Source organism: Salmo salar, chromosome 20 (assembly GCF_965601325.2).
Source record: "Salmo salar chromosome 20, fSalSal1, whole genome shotgun sequence".
Taxonomy (NCBI): domain Eukaryota; kingdom Metazoa; phylum Chordata; class Actinopteri; order Salmoniformes; family Salmonidae; genus Salmo; species Salmo salar.
The window spans coordinates 62,359,931-62,372,732 of NC_138310.1; the positions used below are offsets into that span (position 1 = coordinate 62,359,931).

A 12,802-nucleotide genomic window follows, 5' to 3' on the forward strand; every position below is an offset into this window, starting at 1 on the left:
CACCATTTTTTTCAGAAGTTTACTAAGGGTTGGTAACAGGCTGATTGGTCGGCTATTTGAGCCAGTAAAGGGAGCTTTACTATTCTTGGGTAGCGGAAGGACTTTAGCTTCCCTCCAGACCTGAGGGCACACGCTCTCTAGTAGGCTTAAATTGAAGATGTGGCAAATAGGAGTGGCAATATCATCTGCTATTATCCTCAGTAATTTTCCATCCAGATTGTCAGACCCCGGTGGCTTGTCATTGTTGATAGACAACAATATTTTTTTTCACCTCTTCCACACTGACTTTACGGAATTCAAAAGTACAAATCTTGTCTTTCATAATTTGGTCCGATATACTTGGATGTGTAGTATCAGCATTTGTTGCTAGAATGTCATCCCTATGTTTGCTTATCTTGCCAATGAAAAAGTCATTAAAGTAGCTTGCATTATCAGTTGGCTTTGTGATGAATGAGCCATCTGATCAATGAATGAAGGAGCCGAGTTGGCTTTTTTCCCCAAAATTTATTTTAACGTGCCCCAAAGCTTTTTACTCAAATTGTTTAAATAATTTCTCTTTGTTTCATAGTTTAGTTCATTTTTATTTAGTTTAGTCACATGATTTCTTAATTTGCAGTATGTTAGCCATTCAGTTGGGCTGCCAGACTCAATTGCCACCTTTTGCCTCATCCCTCTCAACCATACAAGTTTTCAATTCCTCATCAACCCAAGGGGATTTAACTGTTTTTACAGTAATTTTGTTAATGGGTGTGTGCTTATTTGTAACTGGTATAAGTAGTTTCATAAATGCGTCAAGTGTAGCGTCTGGTTGCTGCTCATTACAAACCACAGACCAGCAAATATTCTTTACATTATCAACATATGAATCACTACAAAACTTATTGTATGACCTCATATACACTATATTAGGCCCAGCCTTTGGAACTTTGGTTTTCCTAGATATGGCTGTTATATTGTGATCACTACATCCTATGGATTTGGATACTGCTTTAAAGCAAATATCTGTAGCATTAGCAAAGTTTGAAGTTTTTTCCTGAGTGGGCAGCTTGATGATAGCCAGTCAATATTTAAATCACCCATTTCAATCAATCATTTAAATATACTTCTCTGTTGATATCACATACATTATCAAGCATTTCACACATATTATCCAGATACTGACTGTTAGCACTTGGTGGTCTATAGCAGCTTCCCACAATAATTGGTTGGCTAGCCGCAAATGCTAAATATAGAGGGGCTATTGATATTCACTTGTGCTGCGACTGCAACATATGCCCTAAATCAATAGTGTTAATGAATAATTCTTAGCTATTACAAATGTAATGATTTGAACTGCAGGTTTCTTACAGTAGGGGTGCAGGGTGTACTCAGAGGTGTGGTCAGTATGTGTATAATATAATGTGAATAATACTTGATCTATGCACCATAAAGGGGCCTACATTGATGATTTGATGGCATGAGGGCATGATGACAAGTCATAACAACCAGTCATAATAATTTATGATACTGCATTAGCACAGATAATTGGCAATAGCACATAATTTGGCATTTGTAGATTAGCCATTGAGACCATTCTTGCGATAAGTGTAAATGCGGGAAAGGTTTAAATAGTTATATAAAAACACACCTCCCACCTATGTGAGCAAAAGGCTGACGACTATCTACTAAGTACCAGTAAAAAGTTTGGACATACCTACTCATTCAAGGGTTTTTCCTATTTTTCTTTTACTATTTTCTACAATGTACAATAATAATGAAGACATCAAAACTAGGAAATAACACATATGGAATCCTGTAGTAACCCAAAAAGTGTTAAACAAATCAAAATATTTTTGATTCTTCAAAGTAGCCACCCTTTGCCTTGATGACAGCTTTGCACACTCTTGGCAATCTCTCAACCAGCTTCACCTGAAATTAGTGATGCACCTATATGACATAATTGGCCGATACCGGTATCCGATATTTTCCTTGCCAAAAAAAATGATACCGATAACCGATATTTAACATTTTAGCATCCTTTTAAGCATTCTAGTACAGTTAAATAGTTAACACACACACACACGGACGCAGCCTCTTGCATCTCAGTGCAAGAGGCGTCACTACAGTCCCTAGTTCGAATCCAGGCTGTATCACATCCGGCCATCATTGGGAGTCCCATGGGGCGGTGCACAATTGGCCCAGCGTCATCTGGGTTTGGCCGGGGTAGGCCATCATTGTAAATAAGAATTTGTTCTTAATGGTGGTTGGACCCATCTATGTGAAGATGGGTCCAACCACCATAGAGTTCCTCTTTAGAGTTCCTCTGTGGATATATGAGAACCTTCCAGAAGGACAACCATCTCTGCAGCACTCCACCAATCAGGCCTTTATGGTAGAGTGACCAAACGGAAGCCACTCCTCAGTAAAAAGGCGCATGACAGTCCGCTTGGAGTTTGCCAAAAAGGCACCTAAAGGACTCTGACCATGAGAAACAAGATTCTGTGGTCTGATGAAACCAAGATTGAACACTTTGGCCTGAATGCCAAGCGTCACGTCTGGAGGACCATTCCTAGGGTGAAACATGGTGGTGGCAGCATCATGCTGTGGGGATGTTTTTCAGTGGTAGGGACTGGGAGACGAGTCAGGATCGAGGCAAAGATTAACGGAGCAAAGTACAGAGAGATCCTTGATGAAAACCTGCTCAGGACATCAGACTGGGGCGAAGGTTCACCTTCCAACAGGACAACAACCTAAGCACACAGCCAAGACAGCGCAGGAGTGGCTTTGGGACAAATCTCTGAATGTCCTTGAGTGGCCCAGCCAGAGCCCGGACTTGAACCCGATCGAACATCTCTAGAGAGACCTGAAAATAACTGTTCAGCAACGCTCCCCATCCAACCTGACAGAGCTTGAGAGGATCTGCAGAGAAGAATGGGAGAAACTCCCCAAATACAGGTGTGCCAAGCTTGTATCGGCATATCCAAGAAGACTCGATTTTGTAATTGCTGCCAAAGGGGCTTCAACAAAGTTCTTGGTAAAGGGTCTGAATACTTATGTAAAATGTAATATTTCTGGTTTTTTTTTTAAATATAAATTAGCCCCAATAAATAAAAAACTGTTTTTGCTTTGTCATTATGAGGTATTGTGTGTAGATTGATGAGGGAAAAAAACAATTTAATCAATTTTAGAATAAGGCTGAAACCTAACAAAATGTGGGAAAAGTCAAGGGGTCTAAATATTTTCCGAAAGCACTGTATGCTGAGCAGTTTCTCTCCTGGCAGTGCTAGTATACAGTGGTGTGCTCTTAGCAAACATATGCACTGACAGAGGAGGCTGGTGGGAGGAGCTATAGGAGAATGGGCTCATTGTAAAGACTGGAATGGTATAAATGCAACGGTATCAAACACAAACTTATGTACACCATTCCAGCGATTACAATGAGCCCATCTTCCTATAGCTTCTCCCACCAACCTCCTCTGGTGCTGCACTACAAATACAGACAGACAGTGACTTGTGAATTTACATTAGGTTAATATCCCAAAGATTTCCACACAATATCAGCACAGCACCACTGGAGTAGCACATCAAAAACTCTAAATCCTGACATGATAAACCTGCCTTACTTTATGAAACATAATCCCACCGTCAGTAATCTTCCCTGTGCTCAGGAAAATTCAGATTATTGGACTTTAATAGACACTGGTTGGTACACCATCTGCACCGACGGCAAGTACTCACTGTTCTATCCAACGCCATCCTCTCATTCTAATCTCATCCAAATAATCTTACGTGATGTCATCCTCCGCTAAGAACAGACTGATTATAATAAAATAGGAAATGTACTAGGTGTAACAGAAAATTGGATTATTTAAAGCAAATTTCTCTCCCATGCACTGACTGTGTGGTGTCAGGTTTGGCTGAGTAGGACGAGAGATACCTTACAACAGGGGAAAAAAGAAAAGACACCAGTACCTTGTTGAGGAGTCAGTGGTGCCGTCTGGCCTGCTCCATATGCTCCTAGTAGACAGACAAACATTTAAGAAAAAGTATTTGGAGTTTGGAAGGGATGAGATGATTTTTGCTAAGGGTGTTTCATGTTTAAAATAGCATAATGTAGTAGAATCTTGAAAAACTTTGATCAGAGAGTGAGAGAGCTGAAGACCATTTCTTCATTGTGCATTGGAACACACAAAGCAACCAAAACACACTTGTTCAGATAGATAGAACATAACCAATGGAAAGTGGCTGTGTTTTGGTGCGTCATGAACTAGGATGATCAGTATGGGTCATTTCTCAGGACTTTCTCAAAGCAGGTTTAGTCATAAGCATACTATCGATCTGATCAGAAAGCAGCAGACATCACATAATCACAAGGGGATTTTCCTCATGTAATGATGAGGTGCTTTGGAAATTACATAATACAAAACTTAGAGACTTTTGAAGAAAGTACAATTACGGTTGAGCATTATCTGATAGAGTAACAACCACATACTTTTACTAATACTGCAGTAGCAAAATACCATGTTTTGATTTCATTACTGTCTGTGTAAACCAATAGTAAACGAGTAATAGATATATAGTAAACATATAGTAAATAGTAAACAAGCACACTGCAAGGGTAAAGCGTTCACTGATGCCAGAAATAACATTCGCATCTGTATCTGTTTTGTCAGTAAACAGTCTGCATTTCAGACTAGACAGGAATATGCAGCAGAGCTCATTAAGTCATCCAAAAAACCGTTTAATTATTCCCAAGGGTGGTCACACCATTGAGACATCCTGAATTAAATTATGACGTTTAATCATGTCAAGTGTAAGAAATTGTTCAAATGTTCAAAGAAAAAAGCCCCTAATAGAGATTAGGTTAATTTCAGTTATAATGCTAGATATCATCATCATGTTGCCAGACAAAAGTCAATGACAATTCAAATGAACTCTATATCATCAGTAATAATAGGAATTGGGACTTTTCCATTTTAACCTATAAATTGAGGAAGTTACCAGGAGTGTTTGATGTTTTCTGTGTATGTGTGCAATATTTTGCACCCTGCTTGTCAAACATTAAATTCTGATTTTCATGGTCAAAGCATGGTCAGAGTAGCTATCGGATTCACAGAAGCTTCAGTAAAAGTGAGAGTAACTAGCATCTAGTGACTACGCTGAGAGAGAGAGAGACTGACATTCCCAACACCACCTCAATTATTTTATTTTCATAACCAATTAAGTGCTTAGAGCACTCAATGTTCCCCATCAATTCATTTAATGAGGGGAAACTAAACCAGGTATGGGGAAGTTGGCTGTTCCTTTCAATTGTCTCTAGATCTGTTCCCCTCTCTCTTTCTCTCCCAGAGGTTAGCTCTAATACTAAAGCAACAGGCCTGAGGGCTGCTTGTCTGTCTGTCATTCTGGGTTACCTGTCTGTCGACAATTCGGCTTTAGTCCACCTCCTGATCCAGGCAGAAATGGGGTGAACATGGGCAGCTAAAGAGCCACCAGCGCGTGGAGTCAGGTTGAATTTTTGTTGTTTTGATTTGATATATTTTCCTTTACAGTACAGTGGGAAATGTAGAGAGGGAGACAGATAGTAGGGGCATAGACAGAGGGTAGCCGAGACAAGGCTCAAACCCCTGTCGCCAGGGGGCAAACAGTATGTGGTCCGGATAAGCGATCAGGTTTAATTGACATCTATTCTCTTGATGGTTATGTTGAGTGGCTAGCTTATTTGTCCTTGATATAACTGTTGGCTACTATTTCTCAGTATTTAATTCAGTTTGTAAAATTATGTCAAGTTTGCCAAAAAGTCTAAACTTATGGCCAATCGACACTTTTCTACATTTACTGTAAGTGAATGATTGGGACATGTTTACAAACGGGAACTCAAACTACTGAAGTGAATGCCCTTGCTTCCTCTGTCCTCCCTGGACAGTAAAGATGAACAGATATTAACAACTATCAACTTGGTTGTACGCTCTTTTTGTTCTACTTTTATCTTCACAGTTCCTGGGTCACAACATCCCATTTTCTATAAAAGCATACTGTACACACACTGCATCTGATTTTCACAGATAGAGGTTATACACGTTACCTGGGTAGGGTTGTTGTGGGTAGCTGCCACCTTGCTGTGGGTAACCCTGTTGTTGTGGGTAGCCACCGCCGTAACCTGGGACCGCACCAGCACCTGCAAGTGTAACACAGCAAAAATGTACAAAACAACAACTACAAACACAACAACACTATATGTATACATTGTATACATTTAGTCTACATTTAGACAGGGTTACATACCCTACTGCAGCTTTGGCCACAGACTCAACTTATGCTTTGCTTTTTTCTTAACAATCAGCCCAGAACACAACCAGTCAAATGTCAACATGCAGTATGAATTGAGAGGTCATACGCATTATGTATGCAAATTTACCAGGCCAGTGTGTTTATGCAAATATTCTAGCTACAGTATTTATCAAAAGGCTAATGGTGCTGAATTCTCTTTGGGAAACAACATTTGCATACAGTATTAGCAAAGTTGTACCATATGTGACAGCACGTGAAACAGGCAGTATGTTGTACTGTGGGATGCTCTGCTCTCTGTGTCAGTGAATATTTGACCAATGGGAGGTGGATAATAGCCTGCAGGCATTGGCTAGTCTGTATCCATGGGGCCTGGGGCAGAGAGCAGAATCTCTCCACTGCTAGACCAGTGTGATAACACTCCAACCAAACAGCAAGGGGGAGGAGGAGAGGAGGGGATGCTGAAAGCTCCACAGCCTTGGTAATACACTTCCAAGTATAATCCTGAACATAGGTCAAAACCTGCCAATGTGTTAACATAAACCTACGACATGGATGTTGATTAAGGCAGCCCCCCGCACCTCTTTGATTCAGAGGGGTTGGGTTAAATGCAGAAGGCACATTTCAGTTGAATCCATTCAGTTGTACAACTGACTAAGTTTCCCCCCTTTCCCTTCCCATATGAAGACATGAAATGTGCCATGCTAGTCTTACGATGCCTGACGTGTCATAGAATACTTTTCTTTACAGTGTTTTGACAGTGGGCCTTAGTGGGGTGACACTGTCCTACTACCTACAGTGCATTCGGAAAGTATTCAGACCCCTTGATTTTTTCCCCACATTTTGTTACGTTACAGCCATATTCTAAAATTTATAAAAATTCAAAATTCATCAATCTACACACAATACCCCATAATGACAAAGTGAAAACAGGTTTTTAGAACTACCTTATTTACATAAGTATTCAGACCATTCGCTGTGAGACTCGAAATTGAGCTCAGGTGCATCCTGTTTCCATTGATCATCCTTGAGATGTTTCTACAACTTGATTGGAGTCCCACCTGTGGTAAATTCAATTGTTTGGACATGATCTGGAAAGACACACATCTGTCTATATCCCACAGTTGACAGTGCATGTCAGAGCAAAAACCAAGCCTTGAGGTCGAAGGAATTGTCCGTAGAGCTCGGAGACAGGATTGTGTCGAGGCACAGGTCTGGGGAAGAGTACCAGAAAATGTCTGCAGCATTGAAGGTCCTCAAGAACACAGTGGCCTCCCTCATTCTTAAATGGAAGAAGTTTGGAACCACCAAGACTCTTCCTAGAGCTGTGTGTCCGGCCAAACTGAGAAATTGGGGGAGAAGGGCCTTGGTCACCATCTTTACGGTGAAGTATGGTGGTGGCAGGAAAATGCTGTGGGGATGTTTTGGGGAGACTAGTCAGGAGACTGCTGTGGGGAGACTAGTCAGGATCGAGGGAGAGATGAACAGAGCAAAGTACAGAAAGATCCTTGATAAAAACCTGTTTCAGAGCCCTCAGGACATCAGACTGGGGCAAAGGTTCACCTTCCAACAGGACAAAGACTCTAAGCACACAGCCAATACAACACAGGAGTGGCTTTGGGGGGCCCAGACAGAGCCCGGATTTGAACCAGATCGGAAATCTCTGGAGAGACCTGAAAATAGCTGTGCAGTGATGCTCCCCATCCAACCTGACAGAGCTTGAGAGGATCTGCAGAGAAGAATGGGAGAAGCTCCACAAATATAGGTGTGCCAAGCTTGTAGCGTCATACCCAAGAAGACTGTAATCGCTGCCAAAGGTGCTTCAACAAAGTAGAGGGTCTGAATACTTATGTAAATGTGATATTTCAGTGTTTTATTTGTATTAAATTTGCAAAAATTATAATAACCTGTTTTGTCTATGTCAATATGGGGTATTGTGTGTAGATTGATGAGGAAAAACAACAATTTAATCAATTTTAGAATAAGGCTATAACGTAACATTTTTGGGAAAAGTCAAGGGGTCTGAATACTTTCTGAATGCACTGAATGTGTGTGCATTTTTACCAGTTTATGAACATGAGGATGAAACCTCGCAGTTAACTACAGTAAACTACAGAAACTACAGCAGGACAGTCAGTCTCACCTGGATTATAACCAGCACCACCAGCACCTAGGTTACCATAACCTATTGAACAGGAGAGAGTGGAGCATTAGTGAAGAGTTGATATAGTTGAACAATTTCAAATACTATTTGAACCCAGGTCTGCTGTTGAATATGGCTACGCTGTAGGCAGGAACATCTTGTATTCAATGACGGAGTCCTACTTCCAATGGCAGAGCACACGCTGTACCGTTATATGCAGAGTAGGCTGACACTCCAGAGGTCCGTGCTGCTATATTATCTCTAAACCTTCACACTTTGATGTTCCAAAAACCATTCCAAACTAACTCTGCCTGTGACGGTAATCAGTCTCCACTGGGAGTGTTTGTTGCCTCATTCTTCTATGTCTTGCCCTACAGTACTGTACCCTGGGGGATTCACTCTCTGGCTTAGATATGACTTAAAAATCAAGATTTCTCACTACTTTTACAAGAACTCTACTCCAAGATAAAGATAACATCACTATGATATGTTGCTCAGATGTGGTAGTATACGTACATAAAAGTAAGAGTAAAACATGTAAGAGTCTTAGTACAAAGCTGGGCTTTAAGTGTCAGGGATTTTACCTGGGGGTTTGGGTGCTTTTTGACCTGCTCCTGCCCCCAGACCAACACCAGTGGGATACCTCACACCTGAAACATGAGACTGGGTTAGTTCTCCTATAGCCTCGTACCAGGCCTCTAGTGGGTGACACTAGTCCTCCACTAAGAACATGGCTGACAATTCACACACTAGATAGTTATTATCTGTAGCTTTATATGATCAGCTACTGTTGATGACAGTTGAACCTATCTAGCTAGACTTGGCAGTTAAAAACAAGGACAAGACATTTTCCTGGCTATGGTCAAGCTTTGTGTTGTTACAAAGCTACAACCACAGAACGTCCCAGAGGTCCATTGTTTGAGGGGGCATGAGAGTTTCAACGGTTTGGTTTGGAGAGGGTGTTTCTAGCTCAGTTGTCATTGGGGTTTCAGACACAGTCCCATTGGCATCTCATTCCTGGCTCTGGTGTCTGTCACAGTCACCACTCCAATCGCCTCATTGGTCATAGGAAGTGCAAGTCAATTACATTTCCTGGACAACGGTCACTCTGAGAGGCCAGCTGGCCTGCTTCCCCTCTCTCATACATACCCTGTCCCTGTCCATAACCACCTTGACCATAACCATACGGGTATCCCCCTGAATCATGATGGAAAGAAAAGCAGCTTTATTCCTGACATGATGACTTCATTGCCTAGGGAACACCAGAGATTGGCTCAGCAAGATGTATGTAACACAATGTTATACAGAGTTGATCTGAGGTTAAGGAGTACAGAGTTACAATAAGCCATTGAAGTTATAGGATGGGGTTGAACTCAACATGTCTCTTCGTATGGCACCATTTTGGGGACATTGTGGATATTAATTGTTCAGTTACACCATAAGCTTATTTATTTCCTAAGACAGGTACGAAAGTGATTCCATACCTGCACCACCACCTGCTCCAGTAAGAGGGATACCTGCTCCTCCAGCCACACCACCTGCTCCTCCCACAACTACAGGCGAGATACAAAACACTGTGAGTGAGATCATATACAGTGAGCTCCAAAAGTATTGGGACAGTGACATTTGTTTGTTTGTTTTGGCTCTGTAGTCCAGAACTTTGGATTTGAAATAATACTATGACTATGAGGTTAAAGTGCAGACTATCAGCTTTAATTTGAGGGTATTTTCATCCATATCGGGTAAATGTTCAGAAATTGTAGCACTTTTTGTACATAGTCCCCCCATTTTAGGGGACCAAAAGTATTGGGACAAATTCACTTATATGTGTATTAAAGTAGTCAAAAGTTTAGTATTTGGTTCCATAGCATGCAATGATTACATCACACTTGTGACTCTACAAACTTGTTGGATGCATTAGCTGTTTGTTTTGGTAGTGTTTCAGATTATTTTGTGTCCAATAGAAATAAATGGTAAATAATGCATTGTGTCATTTTGGAGTCACTTTTAGTGTAAATACTAACACAATATGTTTCTAAACACTTCTACATTAATGTGGATGCAACCATAATTACGGATAATCCTGAATAAATCCTGAATAATGATGAGTGGGAAAGCATAAATATCATACTACCCCCCCCCAACAAAATGCTAACCTCCCCTGTTATTGTAATGGTGAGAGGTTAGCATGTATTGGGAGTATGATATTTGTGCGTCTAACTTTCTCACTTCTCATTATTTACCATTCATTCTATCTGTAATCATGGTAGCATTCAAATTAACGTAAAAATGTTTTGAAATATTTTATTCCTATCCAAAGTGCTGGAGTACAGAGCCAAAACAACAACAAATGTGTCACTGTCCCAATACTTTTGGAGCTCACTGTACTGTAGCTACTTATTTAATAAACACTTCTTATGGCACACTCTGACACACACCTGGAGGTTTCAGGGGCTTGGCTCCAGGAAGTTGTCCAGCTCCTGCTCCGTATGGATCTGAGGAAATACAGAGAACATAAACGTAATTTGCACAGCCTATTTTTACTCTCTACTCAACAGTGACTGTAATGCAATATCACCAGGGATACGGACATGAGATGATATTAATGGGCAAATACCTGAATAAACCAATTACAGTGATGGGGATTTAGTCTGAGTAGAAAGTAACCTAAGGCCGCACATGGCCATAGTGAATTAAGTTTGAGACTCCATTACAAGGATGCAGACAGAGAAATTGGCTTACTTCCATGTCCTCCTCCATAGGGATATCCACCAGCACCTGCACATGTGGAGCAATATATGCCATTAAAACCCCATGGACATAACATATTGGGGCTGTGGGATGGGTCACTGATCTGAATGATGCTGGAAAGGACGATACAGTACTGCCAACTACCACTTGTCTATGCTGAATGTCACACTCAAGCTTTATTGTCCTAGCTCTATCAACAATAATCTCTTCAACATGACCTTGTAATTTGATAGTGAAGACCTACAGACAGTGTGAAGCTTTTAAAGTGATGACATAAGAGGTTTACTGTAAGGTCAGCCTAGAGGTCAGAGTTCATGATCGAGTACATCTGGTACAATTCAAACTAGATGATGACATATGTTGTTTTCTTTCTTTGTCTAGAATACTAGTTTAAAGAGGCTGTGGTGGAGTGGCCTCCTATCCTCTCCTATTTCCTTCTCTCCCCTCCTCCTCTCCTCTGTCATACATACCCTGTCCATAACCTTGACCATACCGGAGTTGTCCTGCTGAATCATGATGGAAAGAAAAGCAGCTTTATTCCTGACAAGGGAGCACCAGTGAGTGGCTCCGTCAGGTCACGTAGCTAACATACTAATTCCAATAAAGCTAGCTGCTTCCTGCTTATATAATTCACTTTAAAATGCCTTAAACATATCAACATATTACACCACTTATCCCTGGCCTGGCCATACAATCCTAATTTCTTATCAGACCTTTGACTTATTAATTTACAGAGAAGAGGCTGATACAAGCCAAGGTCATATCTCAGTGAAGTCATGCAGTGGTTTGAAATAAAAACAGATGTGTGTGTGTGTGTGTGTGTCTGCTACTAGTGTAGAGACGATAAGGTTGTGGTCTGCTCTTCTCCTCTCTCATACATACCCTGTCCATAACCACCATACGGGTATCCCCCTGTATCATGATGACAAAGAAAAGCAGCTTATTTCCTGAAATGATGACTTCATCACCAGGGCACCCAAATGAATGGCTCAGTTAAAGAATGTTAGTTAAGACAATAAATCAGAACACCCTAATGCAGATTCAGTCATGCAAGGGGCCTTTCAGGTTTAAGACCTCATACATTCATTTTGCGCTCTCATCTATGTATGACCAATAGTCATACATCTGCCTTCATTTTATGTTCTAATCAAAATATGTATTTGAATGCTCAATAGAAATGGTTCACAAAAATATATAAGCCTGAATTGTTTTCTTTTTGCCTCTAGTGAAGGAACTACCCAGCCAGCTGAGACAGGGATAACATATTCAACACATTCACAGGACTTCAGGCAGTTAAATTAATTTGAGATTGATGGTGCAGAACTGTCTCTATCATCCTGATGCAAATAGCTTCGCCTAAAGCTTTACCTCATACGACATGGGTTTCAAATAATGCATATAACATGCATTTGAATGTATATAGATGACTGGATCCACGTGTCTAGATTCGGTCAATTCTTTAATATTACATGTCCTAACAGCACCTTATAAAGGCCTGAGACTACTAGCAAATCTAACTGCACCTTTTACTATCATATACTGTTGACTTGACCTTATCTCTGTACATTTCTAATCAATATGACTGTCTTGCAATGGCTAACATGTTTTAGGTATGTTAACAAAAATTGTGGCCTGGGTTAG

General features: G+C 40.8%; 1 protein-coding gene across 18 annotated transcripts in view; it reads right to left on the reverse strand.

Annotated features, from left to right (window-relative positions):
- Positions 1–12,802, reverse strand: part of elna (elastin a) — an 87,855-nt gene that overhangs the window by 3,760 nt on the left and 71,293 nt on the right. For 10 of the 18 annotated variants that reach the window (XM_045703744.2, XM_045703754.2, XM_014162749.3 and 7 more), the window contains 10 exons: positions 12,044–12,073; positions 11,632–11,667; positions 11,153–11,188; positions 10,849–10,905; positions 9,895–9,963; positions 9,560–9,607; positions 8,995–9,060; positions 8,411–8,452; positions 6,065–6,157; positions 3,952–3,996 (listed from right to left, as the gene is read on the reverse strand). In XM_045703744.2, the coding sequence (XP_045559700.2) occupies positions 3,952–3,996; positions 6,065–6,157; positions 8,411–8,452; positions 8,995–9,060; positions 9,560–9,607; positions 9,895–9,963; positions 10,849–10,905; positions 11,153–11,188; positions 11,632–11,667; positions 12,044–12,073 (522 nt within the window). The remainder of the gene's footprint in view (positions 1–3,951; positions 3,997–6,064; positions 6,158–8,410; positions 8,453–8,994; positions 9,061–9,559; positions 9,608–9,894; positions 9,964–10,848; positions 10,906–11,152; positions 11,189–11,631; positions 11,668–12,043; positions 12,074–12,802) is intronic. The other 8 variants (XM_014162748.3, XM_045703752.2, XM_045703745.2 and 5 more) reach the window with 4 other exon arrangements.